Source organism: Suricata suricatta, chromosome 15 (genome assembly GCF_006229205.1).
Source record: "Suricata suricatta isolate VVHF042 chromosome 15, meerkat_22Aug2017_6uvM2_HiC, whole genome shotgun sequence".
Lineage (NCBI taxonomy): Eukaryota > Metazoa > Chordata > Mammalia > Carnivora > Herpestidae > Suricata > Suricata suricatta.
The window spans coordinates 32,165,016-32,191,031 of NC_043714.1; the positions used below are offsets into that span (position 1 = coordinate 32,165,016).

Consider the following 26,016-nt stretch of genomic DNA (forward strand, 5'->3'; position numbering starts at 1 on the left):
AAGTATAGACCAATGTACCTCTCAGTAGATGGTAATAGTTTTATTACATTAAGCACCTCACCTTATGAGCTGCAAAACTGTGTTCATTTTTTTCCAGTGCTCTTTTTGCATACTCTAGGGCTTCATAGACCAAGAGCTTTTTCTCCGCTTCTGAGGTTCCACTGAGCTGAGCTATATCACGTGATGCGCGTGCCAAACGCCACAGTAACTCCGCATCTTCACTAATTTGAAATAAATATAACCAGTTTAGCTCAAATTTAAAAATTGTTAAAGGTCACACCACTAATGAATACATATGATGGTTTTACACATCAGTGAAGATTTAGCAGTATCAAAGCCATTATTCACAATGCTTTATTCTTTCACACAAAACCTTTTATTTGCTAAAATTCCTTACAAAATACCCAAGAGTATACATAAATACTAGCTTTCTTATAATATCTAAAATACTAACTTCCTTAGAAAAGATCTCTGTATTTTAATTCTCTAAACACCAGTACTACAAATTCAACATATAAATTAAGGCTTGAGTGCACTGGCCCCTCAGATAACTAACTGGTTCAGATAGTACCAGAATATAAATAAATTTTATAGACAGTGTCATGCTTTAAAAAACAAAACTGCTACATCCATAGGCCAAAACATAGGACCTGGCACACAATAGGTATATGATAAATATGTGTTAATAAAGGATTGAATATAACAAAATCTCAAAATAAATCTTATGTTTGAGTGTGTTATTTCATGATGCATGGAATATTTCAAGTAAGGGCACTAGATCCCTCTAAGAACTTCCATTTGAATATAGTTTAATAAAATAAGAAATGGTTAATAAACAAAATAGTAACCATAATTAAGAGTTAGAAATATTTTTTTTAATTAGACTTTTTGTTCTTTTCATTAAATGTTTGCCTTTAAGCCCATTATACATTTGTTAACATAAAATGGTATTCACTTGGGAGGGCCTGTGTGACTCAGTTGGTTGAGCATTGGGCTCTTGATTTCGGCTCAGGTCATGACCTCACGGTCATGGGATCAAACCCCACAAAGGGCTCTGCACTGACAGCACAGAGTCTGCTAGGGATGCTCTCTTTCCCTCTCTCTCTGCTCCTCCCCTGCTCGTGTTCTTTCTTGCTTATTCTCTCAAAATAAATAATAAACTTAGAAAAATAGTATTCACATAAAATTTTGAAACTAAAGGTAGCAATAGTATAATTAAATAAATATAGAGTAACTATCTTATAGCTTACCTTTCAAGTAATTACTGAAATGACTATAAAATACCAAACCAGCCCCTGTAAGTAACTAAAGGGAACATGGAGAAGAAAAAATGGATCCTACAGACATTTAGGAAGTAAAAATGATGGGTCGTGGTGAGACAACTTGTTTTGGGAATCTAAGAAAGGTAGCTGAAAATGACTATTTTTAACTTAGAAGATTAAGTAGATATGTGGTCTGGAAATGCCATTTTAGCCTTATTTAACCTATTTAATAGGGTAGAATCTCCTTCCACCTGAATCCTCCCAAAAACTGACTACAGAATGATAGTCTGGACTAAACATGTAATCTAATAAAATAGAAAAAGGGAGTATTTTTAGTTTCTCTAAAAAACTGCTTCTCAAGTGATACACAGGGGCACCTGGGTGGCTGTCATTAGACGTCCAACTTCAGCTCTGGTCATGATCTCACAGTTCGTGAGTTCAAGCCCCAGGCTGGGCCCTGTGCTGATCGCTCAGAGCCTAGAGCCTGCTTCAGATTCTGTGTCTCCTTCTCTCTCTGCCCTACCCAGCTTGCACTTTGTCTCTTTCCCTTTGAGAAATAAACATTAAAAAAAAATTTTAAGTGATACAGATTCTATTCAATGGTGGCATATGATCATTCTAATTCATTTTTATCCTATACCAGTAAAAAATTAACTTTAAAAATGAGAAATAGTGCTCGCTTCAGCAGCACATATACTAAAATTGGAACGATACAGAGAAGATTAGCATGGCCCCTGCGCAAGGATGACACGCAAATTCGTGAGGCGTTCCATATTTAAAAAAAAAAATGATACACATATAATATAGATAGGTGAGATACCCATATATTCAACAACTACCTCATATGACCCAAAGCAAAACAACAAACATAAAAAATACTTTAACACTCTACTAGAACAACTAAGGAGAATCACCTTTACTAAATCAATGAGATACATAACACTTGTGAATCATTTACTGAAAGAAACATTATACTATAAACACTAAGAAACATTAGTTTGCAGTAAAAACTCTAAAAAAATTATAAAAATTTCAAGCACAAGAATCATTTTAATTATTAAATAACAAAAATTTTGAGGAAACTGCAAACCCAAGCCTATCATATACTGCCTACCTTTCTTTGTATTGAGTTAGCAACTGATAAAGTTTTTCTGTTTCTCCACTCTCATATAGGTAGTCTGCTTGTTCAAGAATTTCTTCAACTCTGAAGACTAAAAATGAAAAAGACACAATAAAGCAGGTCTTCCCAAGCCAGACAGCAATAATTCTAAGAAACATAAACACTCTGATATATGAGAAAAAAAATTAGATATAGAAATCACCTATAAATAAGGATCGGAAATTCTGAAGGATCTAGATGTAAACCGTAGTAGAAGTAAGTAAATGAAGCTATCCCAGTGTTTACTGAAACCAGAGAAAATAAACACATTAGAAAACTTGTAGAACTGACTAAATATATTTTTTAAAATGCAATTTCCTGCAAGGAATTTATGGTACCCTGACCCTCTACACAAATTCTCTGTTGTTACTAAGTACCATCCATTGTTGAAAATGATGTACTATCCACTTCCAATACTCAAAATTATTTAAAAATTTTTTAATGTTTTATTTATTTTTGATAGAGACAGAGCACGAGAGGGGGAGGGGCAGAGAGAGAGAGGGAGACACAAAATGGGAAGCAGGCTCTGAGCTAGCTGTCAGCACAGAGCCCAACAGTGGGCTCGAACCCATGAACATGAGATCATGACCTGAGCTGAAGCAAGAGGCTTAACTGACTGAGCCACCCAGGTGCCCCAAAATTATTAATTTGAATGAATTGCACCACACTATTTCACTAGACTCTCTTTATGCTCTTACAGATGCTGTTACAGAAAAAGTCAAATCTGTCATCAAAAATTTACATGAATGTAACTACACAGAGAATCTGAAACTTGCCTCATGGCACTATGTACCAACCAATTCATTAACTAGTTTACACATTACTACAAAACATATTAGCCTTATACACAATGTGATGCTCTAAAAAAAAGATGATTAGTTCCTGACAAAAAAACCAGTAAGCTTGAATTTCAGGATATTCCAATTATTTCTTAACCGACTGAGCCACCTAGGCACCCCATGGATATTCCAATTATTTTTCTTTTTTTTTTTTAATGTTTTATTTATTGTTTTGAGAGAGAGAAAGACAGACAGCATGAGCAGGGTAGAGTCAGAGAGAGAGAGGGAGACACAGAATCTGAAGACAGGCTCCAGGCCCTGAGCCGTCAGCGCAGAGCCCTGACGTGGGGCTTGAACCCACGAACGTGAGATCATGACCTGAGCCGAAGCTGGACGCTTAACCAACTGAGCCACCCAGGTGCCCCCCAATTATTTCTAAGGAACAACATACAGAACTGTCTTCTATAAGGGTACAGTAATACTTAGTCCTACAGATAAGCCAACATTTCAATATGTTCAAGTAAGTTCATTATTTACCTTAGTATGCTTTAATTGATAAGAATGTATTTGAGGTTGAATTTAATTTTTTAAAAATTAAGATCTCCTGAATTTGACACAACTATGTAAAACATTTTTTACTAAATTGATATCATGATGTACTTATAACTAGCTTAAGAAAAATTAAATGAATTAGCAAATTCTTCTTTAATCCTATCTCAATCTGGTTGAGTTCTATAATTCAATATTCACATGGCTGGTTAGTTTTCTTAAGTTGGCTTCCATTTTATTGTATATTTTTATCAGTGGCTGACTGTCCAAATTTGGGTTGTAACAACCCAAAGTTTTTTTTTTTTTAAGTAATCTCTACACCCAACGTGGGGCTCAAATTCACAACCTCAAGATCAAGAGTTGTGTGCCCTAACAACGAGCCAGCCAAACATCCCCAACAACCCAAAGATTCTTAAAAAGTAGTAATCTTAGCATTCTTAATTGATATTTGTGGTAGGCAGATTAATGGCTCCAAAATGGTCTACATCTTAATCACCAGAACCTGTAAAAATGTATAGGACTCATGACAAAGAGGAATTAAGTATGTAACTAGAATTAAGGCTACTAATCAGCTAACCTTAAAACAGGAAATGATATTGGATTAGCCAGGGGCCCAATATACTCCCAAGAGTCCTTAAAAGTAGAAGAGGAAGGCAGAAGAAAGTCAGATGAGGTATAACAAAGAAAACAAGGCCAGAGTGAAATGATTGCTGGCTCTGAACATGGAGGAAAGGGTGTTCAGTAAAGAAATATGGGAAGCCTCTAGAAGCTGAAAACAAGAATTCTCCCCTAAAGCCTCCAGAAAGGATTACAGCCCTGCCAACTCCTTGATTTTAATCTAGTGGGACCCATTTCTGGGACTTTTGAACTAAGAATTGTAAGATAATAAATTTATGTTGTTTTAGGTTACTAAATTTGTGGTAATTTGTTACAGCTGCTGTCATACAAAACTTAAATATTAAACACAAAATTAAATATACTGATCTAGCATATTTGAATGCATACATGGTATGTGTAAATCGCAAAGCTATACTTAATTCTATTCACTGATTTTTCTCAGACTTTCTGAGAAGACTGATAGAGATTACTGTCCTTAACATTATCTAGGAATGCTTGATCTCATCATCCACACAATTAAAAGAGAAATGTAAAAATAAAGTTAATAATTTAAAATAATTTAAAACCAGCTCAGAAGTCTGGAGCTTGCTTTGGATTCTGTGTCTCCCTTTCTCAAAAATAAAGAATAAAAATAAATTTTTATAAAACTTAAAATCCTTCTTTTTGTGTACTATTCTTAAGTCACTTATTTCCTATTTTTTTTAATTATACTGTATAGTTCCATAAACTATAATATCCAGGCTTTAAATATGTTTTTCTTAATTTTTCAAACAAATTTCTAAAATCATACAGTGTGCAATTGACAAGAAAAAAAATGCACTTACTCTGATATTACAGACTCACAGAGGAACTAGGGTGGGAGAATACTGTAGACCACTCATATCTGCAAATGGGCTGTAGCTTTTTTTTTTTTTTTTTTTTACTTGTTTAATGCTCTGCACTTTTCCTGAAAATATTTAAAACATAAGCTATGTTACTGATATAAAGAGACCATCTTCTATAAAATGGAGTAAACTTTTTTTGTGTCTTTTATTTATTTTTGAGACAGAGACAGTGCGAGCAGGGGAAGGTCAGAGAGAGAGGGAGACAGAATCTGAAGCAGGCTCCAGGCTCTGAGCTGTCAGCACAAAGCCTGATGCGGGGCTCAAACCCACAAACATGAGATCATGACCTGAGCCAAAGCTGGACACTTAACCGACTAAGCTACCTAGGCACTACAAAGTGGAATAAACTTTTAAAGTAAATTACTTTTCAACATAATAATATGGCAGGATGAACTAAGATATTAATTCAGCTGTACAATGAAATCTTAAATTTAGCTTATTTAGCCTAAAATCAATATGCACATAATCATAAATCTTAGAATTTAAAAAAATGTCACTGATGTGACTTCAGTTACTAAACTTTGGTTTTCTGGTTTTTATTGGTAAGTGTACTCTTAACCAGGTATCTGGACAAAATCTCTACTTCTTTAAGCAAGCAAAACGGCTCTATTTCTGGAAGTTTCTCCTTATACTTACAAAGTAGAAAATGAGTACCTAGATTTTTTTCAGATACTTTAGGATTTTTCTAGGGCTAGAAGGCTTAAGTAGCAACATCATCAAAATTTAAGGCAAATTTTTCACATCAACAATACTGGGTCTAAGCAGTACCGGAAGCAGTGCCTTTAAAGGTGCCCTGCTTTACTACAAAGGAGTACAGATGAAGGAGCACTGACCTCAGTTCTGCAGACTCATCAAAGACGAATCAATACAAGTAACTGAAGTGATTATATTAAACAAGTAAAAAAAAAAAAAAACAGCTACAGCCCATTTGCAGATATGAAGAATCTTTATTTACTAATGGGCCACTTATAATTATCTTTTAGGTGTTTTACAAGTGACCTTTCACTCTCTCACACACATAAGTACTGTAACAGCATTAGCATTTAGGAGCTTTAAATTTTGTCATCTATTTTAAGGAAATAAGGAAAAACTTTCTACTGGAAAGTTTCTACTTTCAACTGCGGCCACATCAAGTGGGTATTTGCACTATCTTGGGGTAAATATAGACGTTATCATTTTAAAAATGAGTCCCACAATCCCATCCAAATGAAATGTCAAAAAATACATATGCCCTTAAATTCTAAATATATCTCACTTCAGAACAAGATTTTATACCAGCATACTGATGAATAAAGAAGTTTTTAATTGGCTTCAATGAGCATGAAGCAACTCTAAAGAGAACTAAGCAGTATTGATGAGTGGAATTCTCTAAAGGCCATTTCCTAAAAACTATAAAGATCACAGTACACCAAAAGGGAGACAGATACATGACAGAGTAAAACTTGTAAGTAGTGATAAAATTAAGGCTTTAATGAAACATGGATCATTTTCCAAGTTAAAAGAAAATTTGATCTCTATATTTTATCAATAATTGATCCCCCCCCCCCCGCCCAAGGGCTATGGCCTTGTCTCACAAATTATAATGAACATGCCAATCAACTAATTATAAAGTGACATTTTGGGGCGCCTGAGTGGCTCAGTCGGTTAAGCCTCCGACTTCAGCTCAGGTCAGATCTCATGTTCGTGGGTTTGAGCCCCGCGTCAGGCTCTGTGCTGACAGTTAGCTCAGAGCCTGGAGCCTGCTTCCGGTTCTGTGTTTCCCTCTTTCTCTGCCCCTCCCCCTCTCATGCACTATCAAAAATAAATAAAACATTAAAAAAAGGTGACATTTTATTTAAGAAAACAAAGCTAAAGAAAATCAAAGTAGGCTAAATAAATATCCATACTCCATTTTTTGTATTAACTTTCCAAGTACTAAAAATATGCTTGAAAATACAGGAAGGATTCTAATATATAAGGCACCTTTCATTAAAATCTTTAAGACAATACATTTAGATTTTGGAATAAGTTACATTTTGGAATATTAAAAATTTTTTTCAAGATCAAATCAAGGTTTTATTTGGTATTAGGATCAGAACTAACAGAGCTATTTTTGTCTGCAAATACTTTTATTTTTATATTTGTAGAGGAAGTTAAAAACTTTAAAGCACCACATAAATGAACAAAAATAAAAGCCAGCCAGAATGAAAGAATTGGTATATACTGGATGAAAAGAACCAGAACTTCTACAACACATTAAACATACATACGTTTAGACCAAATAGCAACTACTATAATATACACATACGAATTTAAGTTTATTCAAAAGTTTAATATACAATCCTACAACTACTATTTCTCCTTCACTAAGTTCAGAAGGATAGCTTTAAACAACTTAAAACCTTGATCTCCTTCCGTATTTCCCAAAGCTTCTCTGCACTTTCTCAAGCAGACCTTCTCTTCAGGGGTCAGTTTTATTTTTAGAAAGTCTGCAATACTATTCTCTCCGAGGATACAAAGAACACTAAGAAATACCTCTTCATTTATTCCATAGAGGCCCTTAGTTGTGGTGGAAACTGGATGCACTCTAAGATTTTTCAAAATGCTTTCCAGCAAGTCAACTACAGATAGGCCAACAGCCCAATTAGTATAACCTTTCATTTTAAACATCTCATAACCACAGGTTATCACTTCTTTGTGGACATTTTCCCAGTGCTCAGAATCTTTATCTGTTCCTATTTCTGAATTCAGATCCTTCAAGGGGATACCAGCAATGTGAACTCCACTCCACACAGGTACACTTAAGTCTCCATGCTCTCCAAGGATCCATTCTTGACAACTTTTGGAGTGGACACCAAGCCTTTGCCCAATAAAGAAAGAAAGAGGCAGTATCCAGATAAAGCCACTTCCAATAACACAGTTTTGGGATTGCACTCAACTTCCAAGCTATGTAAGTTAAGATATCCACTGGATTGGAAACCACTATCATTTTGCACGGGGGACTATACTAGGAAATCATGAATTTAAAGGACACATTTCTCGACTACATCAAGGCATGTTTCTCCTTTTCCTGGGCATGCACCTGCTGTGATAATCACCAAGTTGGAGTCTGCACTGACAAGGTAATCTAGGTTGGAAAATATATTTGGCATTTTCATGATAGAGCTGCCATGCTGAAGATCCACTCTCTCACCCTTCATCCACAAAGGCAACTTCATCACTCAAGCCTTTTAATAAGAAGCTGACAGCACAGGCCAAGCCAACTGATCCAGTTCCTATAATGGAGATCTTATTGTCTTGAACTGTCTCCTCTGAAGTGAAATTCTTAGGAAGTTCACACCTGACAGTTATCATCTTAGAGATGGGACTGAAGGACCAGCTGTCCCTCAAGGGGCCGCATGCCACCTGGCAAGGACACAGAGCCATCCGTAGGCAAAAGAAATTCACTCCTATGGTGCCTGTTCTCCGGCTTGCCCACAAGACCCCCCCAGCCCAGCTCATGATGTCTCATTCAAGAAGTTGAGAATGGAAAAAAGTCACATAAGAGTTCTTTGAGGCACAAAGTTAAGAAACAGTTTAAGGTTTAATGCACTAAACCTCCAACTCTCCTCCCCCACACCCACCCGCCAGCTTGCTACTGAGGCTGTGCAAGACCACACTAAGTTTGTGTAACCCTCACAAGCTGTCTATACATTAATTAAAATGTTCTTTTTAATCTACTGAATATGCAGTAATTTTAAAAAAAGAGGCTATTACCATTAAAGTTAAAATTAATTTCAGCTTTGCCTTTCAAAGTGCCATATTTTGTAGCCTCAGGGAAACACTACAACTTTGCACTCATTTTCTGTAAGGAAATGTTACTGAAGCACACTGAAACTAAGTGTGACAGATGAAAAAAGGTTGATTAAAGTTCTCATTTCTTCTCTCACACTTTGACTTCAAAGGAGTTAAACTTTGAGCTTCTTTCCAAAAGTTAATACTATAATGGGTGGAGCCTGGCTGGCTCCGTCAGTAAAGAATGCAACTCATGATATCCAGGTCCTAAGTTCAAGCCACCTTGGGCAGAGAGTTCACTTAAAAAAAATACTACAATGGAATATGAACACAAATACACACACAGAAAAAATCTTAAAACTGCAACACCTCTCAAGGATAAGTTTTAAAAAATTACCATATCATAATACACTTTACACTACATGATTACTTTACAAGGTTCTGTGAGAATTGAGGTTAGGGCAAAAAGTCTAGGGAATCAAGTCCTCTACTCCTTCATAAAAATTATACATTAGAAAAAGGAAAAGATAAAACAAAACCATAGTAATTCTCAATTATTTGCTCTTTTTAAGATAAGAATAGTCATGGGCAAATGAAATCAATAAATAACTAGTTTTTGGCTAATATTCTCAAATTCTTCAACTATCACAACTTTAATAAGAATATCTACTCAAAACAAAATCTTTACTTCCTTCCCCAGTCTCCTTCTTGATGATTAAAAGGTGGGGACGATAAAAAATAAAGTTTAACCCATAAGTTAAAAGTTTTCTTCTAGGGCACATGGGTGGCTCAGTCAGTTAAGTGTCCAACTTCGGCTTAGGTCACAGTTTCATAGTTTCTGAGTTTGAGTCCTGTGCCAAGCTCTCTGTTGTCAGCCCTGACCCACTTCAGATTCTCTGTCTCCCTCTCTCTCTGCCCTGCCTTACTCCCTCTCTCTTTCTCTCTCAAAAATAAACATTTAAAAAAGTTTTTTTCTAATATACTGAAATTATGGCCCTAATATACAACTGCTTTAATTATATTTAATTTTTTAAGTCTTGATATATGTTTACTTATCTACAGAATGCCAAATAACAAATTTGATAGAATTTTTCTACTTTTCTATCAGTTACTTGATACTTAGTACCAAATTGCATTGTTTGTAAATAAGATACTTACACCTCAAAGTAACTGGGCCTTTCTTAACTATACCAAGAACAATGTTAATACCTTGGAATTAAGGAAACAAACAAAAAAAATAATTGTGTCATAAGGGCCAGATATAGTCTCTGTGATATATATATATCCCTCCCTGCCAAATCCCTCAGCCTTTTAAAAATGTAAGAAAACATTCTTGCCCCAAGGGTCCTGTAAAAACTACAAAGTATTAACAGAGTATTTCTCACTGAAGGAACTCTACTGGCTAGAAGAGATTATATATACACAGACATATATATATATATATATATATATATATATATATATACATATATACATATATACACACACACACACACACATTCACACAGATAAAACACACACATACATACATACATATATATTATCAGACTCACGGACAAGTAGAGAAAAGCAGAAAATAATATAGCCTCTAACAATGTTAGTTTCATTACCTATTCAAAAATAACTCTAAGTCATTAACAAAATCTAACAAACATAAATAACTCTAAGTAGTCCACATGTTTAGCTTAGGCTTACCTTTGGCTGTGGCATGAACCACAGCAGCCTGGGAAAATACTTGATATGCTTCAAAACCCAAATAAGAAAAGGCTGAGAATAAAAGGCTTCTTTTGAAAGCTCCTAGGTTTCCCATCACCTATGGATACAAATAGTCAGTTATCAAACACAAAATTTGCAGGAACAGCTATTCCAAGCAAAACTTACATCAATTAAGAAAAATTCCATCAATTTTCTCATACCCCCAAAGCAATCAATCCTAAGTATATTGGAAGTTCAGAGGTGCCTGGGTGGCTCAGTCGGTTAAGTGTCCAACCCTTGATTCTGGCCCTGGTCATGGTCTGGTGCAGTTCCTGGAGTTTGAGGCCTGCATCGGACTCTGCACTGACAGGGTAGGCTTGCTTGGATTTTCTCTCTCTGGCTTTTCCCTGTCCCTCCCTCTCTCCCTCAAAATAAATAAACTTAAAAGAAAAAGAATATTGGAAGTTCAAAATTTCCTTCATCAAATTCTTCAGTGAAACTATTTCACACAGTTACCTTATAGGGAGAGCATATTCTTTTAAGAAAAGGTTCTTAACAATGGTGAAGGCTAATGAGAGTAACTTATCTAATACTCACAGTCATGCTGGTAAGCCCTGGATTATAAGATCTACATTTCATTAAAAAAAAAATTTTTTTTTAAATATTTAGGGGCGCCTGATGGCTCAGCCAGTTAAGCATCCAACTTCGGCTCAAGTGTGAAAAGAAAAGTTTGACTTCGTCTTTGCCAATTCTGGATGCCTTTTATTTCCTTTGGTTGTCTGATTGCTGACGCTACAACTTCCAGCATTATGTTAAACAACAGTGGTGAGAGTGGACATCCCTGTCGTGTTCCTGATCTCGGGGAAAGCTCTCAGGTTTTCCCTCATTGAGGATGTTATTAGCTGTAGTCTTTTCATAAATGGCTTTTATGATGTTTAAGTAAGTTCCTTCTATCCCGACTTTCTCAAGGATCTTTATTAAGAAAGGGTGCTGTATTTTGTCAAATGCTTTTTCTGCACCTATCCACAGGATCATATGGTTTTTATCTTTTCTTTTTTAAATGTGATGTATCACACTGATGGATTTGAAAATATTGAACCAGCCCTGCAGCCCAGGAATTAATCCCACTTGATCATGATGGATAATCTTTTTATATGCTGTTGAATTCAACTTGCAAGTATCTTGTTGAGGATTTTTGCATCTGTATTCATCGAGGACATTGGCTTATAGTTCTCTTTTTTGGCTGGGTCTCTGTCTGGTTTGGCAATCAAAGTGATGCTGGCTTTGTAGAATGAATCCAGAAGTTTTCCTTCCATTTCTATTTTTTGGAATAGCTTGAGAAGAATGAGTATTAACTCTGCTTTAAATGTCTGGCAGAATTCCCCAGGGAAGCCATCTGGCCCTGGGTTCTTCACTCGTTGGGAGATTTTTGATAACTGATCAATTTCTTCACTAGCTATGGGTCTGTACAGATTTTGAAACTCTTCCCATTTGAATTTTGGTAGTGTGGATGTGTTTAGGAATTTGTCCATTTTTCTAGGTTGTCCCATTTGTTGGCATATAATTTTTCATAGTATTCCCTGATAATTGGTTGTATTTCTGAGGGATGGGTTGTAATAAATCCATTTTCATTCGTGATTTTGTCTATTTGGATGCTCTCTCTTTTCCTTCTGAGAAGCCTGGCTAGAGGTTTATCAATTTTGTTTTTTCAAAAAACCAACTCTTGGTTTCACTGATCTGTTCAATTGTTTTTCTGGATTCTATATTGTTTATTCCTGCCCTGATCTTTATTATTTCTCTTCTTTTGTTGGGTTTGGGCTGTTCTTGCTGCTCTGCTTCTAGTTACTTTAGGTGTGCTGTTCGATTTTGTATTTGCGCTTTTTCTAGTTTCTTGAAATAGGCCTGGAAGCAATATACTTTCCTCTTAGGACTGCCTTTGTTGCATCCCAAAGAGTTTGGATTGTTGCATTTTCATTTTCATTTGTTTCCATATATTTTTAAATTTCTTCTCTAATTGCCTGATTGACCCATTCGTTCTTTAGTAGAATGTTCTTTAACTTCCTTGTTTTTAGAGGTTTCAAGTTTGGAGGTTTGGAGTTTCAAGTTTCATAGCATTGTGATCTGAAAGTGTGCATGGTATGATCTCAGTTCTTTTATATTTATCGAGGGCTGCTTTATGACCCAGTATGTGATCTTGGAGAATGTGCCATGCACACTTGAGAAGAAACTGAATTCCACAGCCGCCGCCTCCGCCGCCTCCTCCCCTCCTCTGCTCCTCCTCCTCCCTCTTCTTCTTCTTCTTCAAGAATTCCTTTGATACGGATATTGTTCCATTTGACTGTATCACTCCATTCTCGAATTCTCCTTTCTTGCTCCTGGATCAACTTATGTCTCTTTCTCAGCTTCCTTTTTTTCTATACTTTCGTCTTCTAATTCATCTATTCTCCTCTCTGCCTCTTCAATCCATGCAGTGGCCACCTCCATTTTATTATGCACCTCATTTATAGCATTTTGTAATTCATGAAAACGATTTTTAAGGTCCATAATCTTTATAGCAAGAGCTTCTCAGTGTCTCCATGCCTTTCTCAAGCCCAGCGATTAATTTTATGACTACTGTTCTAAATTCGTGGTCAGTTATTTGCTTGTATCTGTTTCAAGCAATTCTTTAGCTGTCATTTCTTCCTGGAATTTCTTTAGAGGAGAGTTCTTCTGTTTTATCATTTAGGCAGGCTTCCTGTCTCTTGTCAGTTTTAAAAGCTTGTTATGTGCTCTGTACCTGTGAATTCTGCTATATTAAAGGAGGCTCACTGCCTTTCTGTTCCAGAAGTGTTCTTTTAATGGTGTCCCCTGGTCTCTCTCATGCCTTTGGTTAAAATATTTCCCTACTTGCAGTGATATTTGGGACTCTCAACCATGTGTACTTTGGCTTCTTTCTTGAGGTAGCCCTTTGAGGCTGTCTTCTTAGTGGACTCTGTCTCTTTTCCTCCCAGACTCTTGCAGTTCAGTGTCCTTTGGCTTCAGCCCTTTTTCATTTGAGAGATGCAAGCGGGAAGAACAGAGCTCCCTATTTCTCCATCATCTTGCCTCCAATCCAACATACAAAATATGTTAACTACTTATTTATTAAGGCTTCCTTATAAGCTGGTAGTAATTAAGTTTGTATACAATCAAAAGATATACACAGATTTCATATGCATGGGGGTAGGGGGTTGCTCCCCATAACCCCCATGTTGTTCAAAGATCAACTGTATAAATCTCATTTGTAAAGGCAAATATAGTAAAATACAGAATAATCAAATGTTGCAAAGGTACTGGATTAACCACTTATAAAGCTAAAAAGAAGGTTAAAGTGTGAAAGTAAAAATAATTGTAAATTCAATAATCTGTTGAGGAATACACAAAATGAAAAATAAGTCTTGAAATCATGACACCGAAAACACAAAATGTGGAGGGGAGTATAAAAATATAATACTTTAGAATACCTTCTAGGGGCACCTGGCTGGCTCAATCAGAGAAGCATGTGACTCTTGATCTTATGGTCATGAGTTTGAGCCCCACATTGGGTATAGAGATTACTTAAATAAAGAAATAAACTTTAAAAAGGCTTTAGAATACAATCTGACTTAAGTGGCTCTCAACTTCAAACAGACTGTTATAACTTTTTTTTTTTTTGGAAAATACTTCATTCTGTCATGGAAAACATGCATCAATCAAGATTCATACTTACTCGGAAAAAAACTATAAATTTATTAGATAGTACATGGGCATCCTGTTCCACATGAAAATGAGAAAATGCTATAGGTTCTAAGTATTGCAGTCTGAAAAAAACAAACAGAAAGGAAAGGAAAAAGAGAGATAGAGAAAAATAAAATCATCTGATTTTGGGGAACCATCTTATGTTATGAATAATCTACCAAGCAACATTTTAAAAAGTCCTTTGTTTCTATAGTAGCTTTCAGTTTATAGTTCTTGGGATTAACTTCCATTGAAGACATCTCACTAACAAGAAGCTTCTATTCAGCAATCCCATATGCAAATATTAGTTAAAAAAATATAAAATAGGGACACCTGGGTGGCTCAGTTAAGCATCTGACTCTTGATTTTGGTTCAGGTCATAATCTCATGGTTTCTAAGATTGAGCCCTGCATTGGGCTCTGTGCTGTCAGTGCAGATCCTGCTTGGAGTCTCTCTTTCCCTCTTTCTGTTCTTCCCTTGCTTACAGGCAAACATGCATGCTCTCTCAAAATAAATTAGAAAACATACATACATATATACACACATATGTACGTATGTATATGTGTGTGTGTAAAATAATGTAGTTTCTCTTTTCCTATCACCCCAGAAATCATAACATTTGTGAAAACTGTTTTGTTTGAAAAAGGGTTAAGCTGTAAGTCTTGTCTAAAGCATCATCTTTGCAGCCCATTTGAATGCAACATCCATTACAAGCTGAAATCCACTAAAATCCTAGTTGAGGTCCAGTGCAGTAGGGAGAGGAGTTGGAAAGACCACTCTGTATATATGTACTTTGTCCAGATTTACATGTGTCCTTCCAGCAATGAGGGAGATTGTCTGTAAAGCTGCTGGCTGAAAGCTGCTGGCTGTAATCTGTTGTATATCTATGTTTTGTCCCATAGAAACTGGCTGGCAGAGAGAGAAAGGTATGTTTTTCAATGCAGTCACAAAGATATGACAAATCATTGATGGATAAGCCAATAATGATCCTGGGGGTGATGACTTGGGGAACAGTGGTCTCCCTGGGGCTGGGTTTGGTCCAGCTACACAGGAATGAAATGAGCTCTCCCCTAGAGCTGGTATGAAATTTTTGATGCACTTGCTGACTCCACAGAGCTCACTTCAGAAATCCTGGCCCCACAGCAGAAAACGGTGAACTGATGTGGATCTTTGCCATCTTTTCTCAGCACATCGATGAGGAGCCTGCAGCAGGTCATGATATATCAGTTACAAACATGTAGTGTAGACAGGTGTGTTTGTTGGAACAGTAATCGTTTTTCTTGCTCTGAAGGATAGGCATTGTATCAGTGCTCATACAACCAATCACAAAGACTCTGAACAGACTCCTTGAGCAGGTTGCCCCTTTGCCTTCTCTTGCCTGCACCAGCAGAGGATAGGTACAGGGGAATGTACATGTTTGCATGATCCTCCATCTCACTGCTCAACGCTGAAACAACACCTTCCTTGCTTTTCATTCTGAAGCAGCCCCCCCCTTCCCAGTGCAGAGCAATGTGAGGGTCCCCAAGGGCCAGGAGTGGGGACATGATTGTCGACCTTTCTGGCCAACTCTCCTGTAACTTATAACTTGTAAGATGCGCTCTAGCCATTATTGTTAATTAAGGTGCTCAGATCTCAGGCACCTGCTCCTTGGGTTGAACTGAAGTGACACTTGGACTTCCTCCTGCCACAGTCCTCTGGCAGCCAGCCAGGGGCTCTCCCCTGCCCAATTCACTACCCTCTCCACTCCTCTCCTTTGTTCCTGCACATGCTTAGTGAATCTCAGCACCATCAGAATAAGATAGCTATTAAAACTCTTAAAGCTCATGGTAACTACAAAGCAAAAACCAATAAACACACACAAAAGAAAGTATTCTAGGCATACCACTACAAAAAAATCATTAATCACAAAGGCTGAGAGCAAGAGAAGAAAGCAACAAAGGGATTACAAAACAGCCAGAAAACTACAAACAAAATAGCAATAGTAAATTCATATTTAACAACAATAATTATTTTCAATACTAGTAGACCAAATTCTCCAAAGACAGTAGATGAATGTGTAAAAAACAAAACAAGGGGCACCTGGATGGTTCAGTTGGTTAAACATCTGACTTTGGCTCAGGTTTTGATCTCATGGTTCATGAGTTCAAGGCCCAAGTTGGGCTCTATGATGAAAGCTCAGAGACTGAAGCCTGCTTCAGATTCTGTGTCTCCCTTTCTCTCTCTGCCCCTCCCCAACTCATGCTCTGTCTCTCTCTTGCTCTCTCAAAAACAAAAAAACATTTAAAAAAAAATTAAAAGAAATCAGACTACTATATGCTGCTGTCTACAAGAGGCACACTTCAGCTTTAAGGACACAAACTGAAAGTGGAGGGTGGAAAAAGATATTCCATGCAAATACGAACTAAAAGAAAACTGGGGTGGCAACACTTATGTGAAGTAAAGTAGACGTTAAGACAAAGAGTATAATAAGAGACAAAGTCACTACACAATAATAAAGGGCTCAATCCAATAAAAAGATATAATACTTGTAAATATTTATGCACCTAACAGACCTAAAGAGAGAAATAGCAATATAGTAATAGTAAGGGACTTCAATCTCCACTTTCATCAGTGCATAGATCATGCAGACAGAAAAGCAATTTAAAAATATCAGCAACATATTAGACCAAATTGACAACATATACAGAACATTCCATCGCAAAGCAACAGAATACATATCCTTCTCAATGGAACATTATTGAGGATAGATCACATGTTAGGCTACCAAATAAGTCTTAATAAACTTAAGAAAACTGAAACCATACCAGGCATCTTTTCCAAACATAATGGTATAAAACTAGAAATAAATTACAAGAAGAGAACTGGAAAATTCACATATATGTGGAGATTAAACATCATGCCACTGAAAAACCAATAGGTCAAAGAAGACATCAAAAGAAAAATACAAAAATATTTTGAAGCAAGTGCTAGTGGAGATACAACATATCAAAATTTATGGGATGGAGCAAAGGTAGATCTAAGAGGAAAGTTCAGAGCAATCTATGCCTACATTTAAAAAAACAACAACAAAAACCCCTTCTAATATATAACCTAACTTTACATCTCAAGGAGCTTTAAAAAAGGAAAAAAAACCCTGAAAATTAGTAAAAGAAATGACAAAAATCAGAGGAGAAATATGAAATAGAGACTAAAAAGATAACAGAAGAAATTAGTGAAATAAACAGCTGGCATTTTGAAAAGATAAAACAGGGGCACTTGGGTGGCTCAGTCAATTGAACATCTATCTTTAGCTCAAGTTGTGATCTCGCAGTTTCCGAGTTCAAGCCCCACATAGGGCTCTGTGCTGACAGCTCAAAACCTGGAGCCTGCTTTGGATTCTGTGTCTCCCTCTCTCTGTTCCTACTGCACTGCGCTTTGTCTCTCTCAAAAATAAACAAACATCAAAAAAAGTATTAAAAAATATCAGAAGTGAAACAGAACAACTAATGCCTTAGAAATACAAAGATTAAGAGAATATTAAGAAAAACCATATGCCCACAAACTAGACAACCAAGAAAAAATGAATATAATCTCCCAAAACTCCATAAACAGAAAATTTGAACAGACCAATTATCAGCAATCAAATTGAATCACTAATCAAAAATGCCAAACAAACGAAAGCCCAAGACCAGATGGCTTCATAGGTGAATTCTACCCAATATTTAGAAAAGAATTAGTCTTTATTCTTCTCAAACTTTTCCAAATGTACAAAAGAAAGAAAAACTTCCAAATTCATTCTATGAGGCCAGCATTATTACCCAGATACCAAAACCAGATACAACAAAAGAAAACTCCAGGCTAAATATCTCTGGTGAACATAGATGCAAATATCCACAACAAAACATTAGCAATTTTAATTCAAAAATACATAAAAAAAAACTCACCACAATCAAGTGAAATTTATTCCCAAGATGCAAGGATGGTTCAATATCTGTAAATCATCCAATCTGATACATTATATCAGTAAGTGAAAGGATGAAAACCAAATGATCATTTCAATAGATGCAAAAAAACATTTCACAAAATACAATATCCAATCATGATAAAAGCCCTCCATAAAGTAGGTTTAGTGGGAATATGCCTTAATATAATAAAGGCCATATAATGGAAAACTCAAAGCTAACATCATTATTTAATGGAGAAAAATTGAGAGCTTCTCCCCTAAGGTGAGAAACAAGACACAGATGTCCACTCTCACCACTTTTATTCAACATAGTACTGGAAGTCCTAGTCATAGCAATCAGACAAGAGAAAGGAATAAAAAGATATCCAGATTGGTAAGACAGAAGTAAAACTTTCACTCTTTGCAGATAACATGATACTAAATACAAAAAAACAAAACAAAACAAAAAAACAAAAACAAAAACCCTAAAGCTGCCAACAAAGAGCTACCAGAACTGATAAATGAATTCAGTTATTGCAGTACTGAAGTATACAAAAATCAATGTACAGAAATACACTGTATTTCTATACACTAATAATGAAGAGAAATTAAGAAAAAGTCCCATTTACATTTGCACCAAAAAAGAATAAAATACCTAGAAATAAATTTAACCAAAGAGGTAAAAGACCTGTACTCAAAACTATAAAACACTGATGAAAAAAACTGAAGACAACACAAACAAATGAAAAGACATTACATGCTCATGGATTAGAAATACAAATATTGTGGGGCGCCTGGGTGGCTCAGTTGGTTAGGCATCCAACTTTGGCTCAGGTCATGATCTCAAAAGTCCATGGGTTTGAACCCCGCGTTGGACTCTGTGCTGACAGCTCAAAGCCTGGAGCCTGCTTCAGATTCTGTGTCTGCCTCTCGCTCTGCCTCTCCCCTCTCACATACTCTCTCAAAATAAAATAAAGACAAATTTTTAAAAAAGAGAAGAAAAGCAGATATTGTCCATACTACCCCAAGCAAGCTACAGATTTAATGCAATCCCTCACAAAAATGTCAACAGGATTTTCCCCAAAACTGGAAAAAAACCACCGTAAAATCTGTATGGAACCATAAAAGACCCTGGATAGCCAAAGCAATCATGAAAAACAAAACAAAACTGGAAGTATCACAATTCCAGATTTTAAGTTATTTTACAAAGTTGTAGTAATCAAGACAGTAGAGTAATTGCTGATAAACAGATCAATGGAACGAACGGAATAGAAAGCCCAGAAATAAACCCACATTTTCATGGGGAGTTCACCTTTGACAAAGGAGGCAAGAATACACAATGGAAAAAAAGACAGTCTCTGCAACAATGGTGTTGGGAAAACTGGACAGCAACATGCAAAAGAATGAAACTAGACCACTATTTTATACCGTACACTAAAATAAACTTAAAATGGATTAAGGACCTAAATGTGGGACCTGAAACCATAGAAATCCTAGAAAAGAGCACAGACAGTAATTTCTCTAACGTCGGATATAACAACATTTTTCTTTTTTTTTTTTAATACTGTATTTATTTGTTTTTAGGCAAGCTCCATGCCCAATGTGGGGAATGAACTCACGACCCTAGATCAAGCATTGAAGGTCTACAGACTGAGCCAGGCAGAGGCCCCACATCATTTTTCTTAATGTCTCCTGAAGCAATGGAAACAAGCAAAAATAAGCTATTGGGACTGCATTAAAATAAAACACTTCTGCACAGGAAAGGAAATCAACAAAACTCAAAGACAACCTACTGAATGGAAGAAGACATTTACAAATGGCATATATGATAAAAAGGGTTAGCATCCAAAATATATAAAGAACTTCCACAACTCAACACCCAAAAAACAAATAATCCAACTTAAAATGGGCAGAAGTCATGAAAAGACATTTCTCCAAAGAAGACACACAGAACCCAACAGACACATGAAAGCACAATCAACATCACTCCATCAGGGAAATTATAAATCAAAATTACATTAAGATATCACCTCATACCTGTCAGAATGGCTAATAAAAAAAACGCATGAAACAACAAATGTTGACAAGAATGTGGAGAAAAAGGAACTCTCATGCACTGTTAGTGGGTATGCAAACTGGTGCAGCCACTGTGAAAAACAGTATGGAGTTTCCTCAAAATTTTTAAGTAAGCTTCATGCCCAGGACAGAGCCCAATATGGGGTTTGAACTTACAATCTGAAATCAAGACCTGAGGTGAGAACAAGAGTTGTATGCTTAACCAACTGAACCACCCAGAAGCTGTGGTTCCTCAAAAAAAAACTTTTTAAATAGAATTACCCTATGATCCAGCAATCGCACTACTGGGTATTTACCGAAAGAGTATGAAAACACTAATTCAAAAAAATAAATGCACATCTATTTTTATTGCAGCATTGTTTATAAGAGCCAAATTAAAAGAGCAGCCCAAGTGTCCATTGATAGATGAATGGATAAAGCTGTGGTCTAGATGCAATGGAATATTATTCAGGCATAAAAAACAAAATCTTGCAATTTACAACAAAAAGGATGGATGTAGAGGTATAATGGTAAGCAAAATAAGTCAAAGATACACAAATACCTATGATTTCACACATATGTAGAATTTAAGAAAGAACACAAACGGACCAAAGAAAGACAGAAACAAAAAAAAAAAAAAAAAAAGACTAAATCATAGAAAACAGACGGTTATCAGAGGGGAGGTAGGTGGAGGAATGGGTGAAACAGGTGAAGGGTATTAAGAGTACACTTAATCTCTGAGCAGTGAATAATTTGTGGACTTGCTGACTCACTACACACCTGAAATGAATATAACATTGTATGTTAAGGACACTAGAATTAAAGCTTTGTAAAAATCCATTGAGGGGCACCTGGTTAGCTCAGCTGGTTAGGCATCCAATTCTTAATTTCATCTCACGCCATGATCTCGTGATCTAGATCTAATGATCTAATAGGAGCCTGCTTGGGATTTCCCCCCCCCAACCCTACCCCTGCATGCGTCCGTGCATGCATGCTCTCGTGTTCTTTCTCCAAATAAATAAATATATTTTAAAAATCCATTGAAAATATAATACATTATGATTAAGTGGATTTTATTCTAGGAATGAAAGATGATTCAACATCTGCAAATCAATCATGGTGACACAACGAAACGAAGGCCCCAAACCCCATGATTATCTCAACAGATACACAAAAAGCATCTGACAAAAATTCAATATTTATTTATAATAAAATTCTCAACAAAGTGGGTACAGAGGGAACATATCTCAACATAATAAAGGCAATATATGACAAGTCCATAGATAATATCACACTCAATGGTGAAAAGACAAAATTTTTCCTCTAAAATGAGAATCAAGATAAGAAAGCCCATTCTCACCACTTATTCAAAACAGTATTAGTAATCCTAGCTGAAGAAATTAGGGGAGGAAAAAAGAAAGAAAAGAAAAAGGACAGAATGAAAGGAAAGGTATCCAAATCGGAAAGAAGTAAATTTGCAGTAACATGGTATTACATATATAAAAACTCCAAAGAACTCATCAAAAAACGTGTTGGAAATCATAAATTCAGTAAAGCAGCAAGATACAAAACCCATACACAAAAATCTGCTGTATTTGTATATACTAATAATGATCTATCAGAAAAAGAAACTAACAATCCTATTTATAGTTACATCAAAAGGAATAAAATATCTAGGAATAAATTTAACCAAGGAAGTAAAAGACCTGTAACATTATAAACTATAAGACATCGATGACAGAAACTGAAGACACAAATAAATGGGAAGGTATTCTGTGCTGATGGATTGGAATATTGTAAAACTGTCCATACTACCTGAAGCAATCAGCAGATTCAATGGTATTTTCAAATTCCAATCGCAATGTTCACAGAAACAGAACAAGCAATCCTGAAATTTGTATGGAAGCGCAAAAGATCCCAAATACCCAAAGCAACCTTGAGAAAGCAGAACAAAGCAGGAGGCATTGTGCTTTCTGATTTAAAAACATATTAGAAAGCTACAGTAATCAAAGCAGTATAGATAGTATTCCCACAATTACAGACACAGAGATGAATGAAACAAATTATTGAGTTCAGAAGTACACCCATGCATATGCAGGCCAACATTTAAAATATAGGAGCCAAGAATATACAATGAGACTCAATAGTCTCTTCAATAAGTGGTGTTCAGAAAGCTGGATAACCACATGAAAAAGAATAAAACTGGCCCACCCTATTACAGCATACACAAAAATTAACTCAAATAGACTAAAAACTTGAACATCAAATCTAAAACCATAAACTCCTACAAGAAAACATAGGGGTAAGATCCTTGACACTGGTCTTGGCAATGACTTTTTAGATTTGACAGCAAAAGCAAAGGCAACAAAAGCAAAAATAAACAAATGAGACTTCATCAAACTAAAAGGTTTGTGCACAGGAAACTATCAGCAAAATGTAACAACCTTACAAATTTAAAAAAATTGCACATCACATATCTGGTAAAGAGTTAACATCCAAATTATATAAAGAACTCTCACAATTCAAGAGTCAAAACAATTAAAAAAATGGGCAGAATACCAGAAGAGACATTTTTTCAAAGACATACCAGTAGCCAACAGGTACACGAAAAGGTACTCATTAGGGAAATACAAATCAAAACCACAATCAGATACCACCTGGTAGAATGGTACTGTCAAAAAGACAAATAAAAATCGTTGGTAAGGATGTGGAGAAAAGGGAACCCTTGTGCATTGTTAGTGGGAATGTAAATTGGTGCAGCCCCTACAGAAGCAGCATGGAGGCTAATTAATAAATTGAAAATAAAGGGGCACCTGGTCATGACTTCACGGTTCCTGAGACTGAGCCCCACATGGGGCTCTGCACTGACAATGCAGAGCTTAGAATTCTCTCTGTCCTTCCCCTGCTCCTGCTCTCTCCAATAAATAAATAAACTTTTTTAAAATGTGTTTTAGAGTTCAAAATAAACATCTAATTCAAATAATATGTATCATATAGACTATTGCCCACTCTCACCCTCCAGTCCCCTTTCACAGACTGATGAACCAAGGCCCACGAACAGTCTCTAATAATAGAAAAGCCAAAACTGGCACGACAATCCAACATCCTTTCTTAACATTATGCAGATAAAACAAAGGACTCAAATAAAACAACTTTAAATCTTAAAGACTACAAAATGTCTGCTTCTGAGTCGCAGTAATTTTTTAAAATCACACCACAAATGTTTCAAGGTCTGTAAGACTGAGCGCCTGGGAGACTGATGGAGCTGTAATGAATCCCCAAAAGTAAGTATTTTCACAGCGGTCAAGGTTCGTCCCCCTGAAGTTCTCGGCTTTCTTACAGGAAACTCGGGTAGAAGACAGAGTCTCCGGAGAAGGGGTAAGGGGGACTCATACCTCCTCCCACCCCCGCGACCCCCCACCCCCATTCAGAAAGTAGGCTTGTGAAACCTAGAGGACCGGTCTGTCGCAGTCACCTGGAGAGCTCCAGAACACCTGGCCCTGAGTTCCTACCTCACACTACATTCCCCAAGGTGGCGCGGGGACGCCTGTCTGAAGAAGAGGCTCCTGGAGCCCAGCAAGTAGTGGGGGGAGCGGGAGTCAGAGCAGTAGGGGTACCTCAGAGCCGCAGAGTCGCCAAGCACAGCTCCGGCCCCAGCTGGCAGCAACACCCGTTAAGAGCCGGGGTACCGGGACAGTGGCGTGTGCCAAAGGGAGAAAGCGCCAGAGTCGCGCGGCCAGCGCCATGACCTACAACTCGCTGACCTGACCCTTCACCCTTTTAGGCCGCTATGGAGCGCGTTAGAGCTAAGAGCGCGCAAGTCCTTCCCAAGAAACCCGTGTCTTCCCGCTTCCGGGACGGCGCCTCTTCCGCTACACGACTTCCGGCCCGCAGGTTCTCGGGGTGGGAAATACCCGGTTGGGTGGGACTTAGCGGCCCTTCCGCGCCTGCGCACGAGTGGACTTGGGGGAAGGGCGATTGTTTCCTCCTGGGTACCGTCTCGTTTCAGTCTTTTCCCTGTGGGAGTGGGCTGGGGAAAGAGGGGTTGTCTGTCAACGCCTTGGCACAGGGTTAATTAGCAGAGCAAAACTGAAAGTTCTCAGATCCGAGAATTTAAGTAAGCAAGATGAAAAAATTTGTTGATTCTAATTCCCTGCAGCTTTCAAAGATAGGGAGAATCCATTTTGGAAATAAATGCTTAGAAGAATTAATCCACATAAAGAAAAGAAAGGAAGAGATTGAGAGATTGAGAATCCATTTTGGAAATAAATGCTTAGAAGAATTAATCCACATAAAGAAAAGAAAGGAAGAGATAGAGAGATTGGAGGGGGAGTTCTGGGGGGAAAAGAGAGAAGTCAGAGAAGATAAAGAATGTGAAGCCCAAGCTGGTCTTAGTAGAAAAGAAAGGGAGAAGAGCCCTCCTGACAAAAACTTGATGCCCTTGTTTGCTGTGGAATATGTAGTACAAAACCCCTGGGTTCCCCTCAAAATATTTGGTAAGTTGGATACCTCTCACCAGAGCAGAATACTTTTGGAAGCAATGAAGAGGTTTTGAAGCTTAGTTTGGAAATGATGTGGGTGAAAACACAAGCTGCAAATGAAGTACCTACTATCTGGACTACATGAACCTTTTTTATAGGCAATCAGGGAAGATAGTCATCGTTTTAAAATTAGGTTGCAAACAGGGCGCTTGAGTGGCTCAGTCAGTTGAGCATCCCACTCTTAATTTCCATTCATGATTTGTCAGTTGGTGAGATCAAGCCCCTGTGGGGTGCTGAGCAGGCTGGCAGCACAGAAGCTGTTTGGGATTTTTCTCTCTCCCTCTCTCTGTCTGTCTCTCTCTCAAAATAAATAAACTTAAGAAAACAAAATAAATAAAATTAGGTTGAACTGATATGGTACCTATATATTACCTATATGTTATGTAGTGAAATAACACATACTTAGTTACTTCGGTCTTCCCAACTACCTTATGAAATAATGGGTATGCTAAAGTAACAAGAGCTCTGTAGCTCAAAGAGATTTATTAACCAAGGATACATGGTTAATAGGTATTATTGGAAGACTGGAATTCATGTTTTTAAATTCCAAGTCCAATCCCCCCTCCATAGGATTGCTCCCTCCACCATTTCCCATTAAATCAGCCTTCCTTTAGGATTACATCAGTAATATTTTTTTTTGTTTTTAAAGTATATTTTAAAAAATATAGAGAGCCTCTTCTTAACCTTTTTGATCCCTAGTGTTTTTTTCCAGAGGAAAACATGTTTACGTATTTCTACTGGTAACTACCTCAGTATTCCTAGATAATGTGTTCATATAACTGGGTGCCATGATAATCCTGAAATTGAGTTTCTGGTATCTTAGCCAGAGTGAAGTTTTGTTTAAGGTTTTATTTTAAAGTAATCTCTAGATCCAACATGGGGGTCAAACTTACAACCTTAAGATCAAGTGTCATATGTTCTACTGACTGAGCCAGCCAGGTGGCCCAGCCAGAGTGAAATTTTATTTTATTTTATTTTTATTTTTTAAAGTTTATTCATTTCTGAGAGAGCGAGAGACGGAGTGTGAGTGGGGGAGGGGCAGAGAGAGAGAGAGAGAGAGAGAG

The 26,016-nt window shown here is 36.9% G+C and overlaps 1 protein-coding gene, 1 non-coding gene and 2 pseudogenes across 4 annotated transcripts in view; 1 reads left to right on the forward strand and 3 right to left on the reverse strand.

The window, feature by feature from the left end:
- The window catches only part of RMDN1 (regulator of microtubule dynamics 1), a 45,490-nt gene extending 21,218 nt beyond the window's left edge, over window positions 1-24,272 (reverse strand). For 2 of the 3 annotated variants that reach the window (XM_029923211.1, XM_029923210.1), the window contains exons 1-4: window positions 24,029-24,272; window positions 10,700-10,817; window positions 2,377-2,473; window positions 62-221 (exon numbers count right to left, since the gene is read on the reverse strand). In XM_029923211.1, coding sequence (XP_029779071.1) covers window positions 62-221; window positions 2,377-2,473; window positions 10,700-10,817; window positions 24,029-24,157 — 504 coding nt within the window. In that variant the 5' untranslated portion in view covers window positions 24,158-24,272. The other variant, XM_029923212.1, reaches the window with a different exon arrangement.
- LOC115279595 lies at window positions 1,935-2,041 on the forward strand. Its single transcript, XR_003903525.1, has one exon. It is a non-coding gene; the product is annotated as a U6 spliceosomal RNA (small nuclear RNA).
- Window positions 7,583-8,656, reverse strand: LOC115279426 (annotated as a pseudogene).
- LOC115278728 lies at window positions 14,976-16,324 on the reverse strand (annotated as a pseudogene).
- Window positions 24,273-26,016: the final 1,744 nt, after the last annotated feature.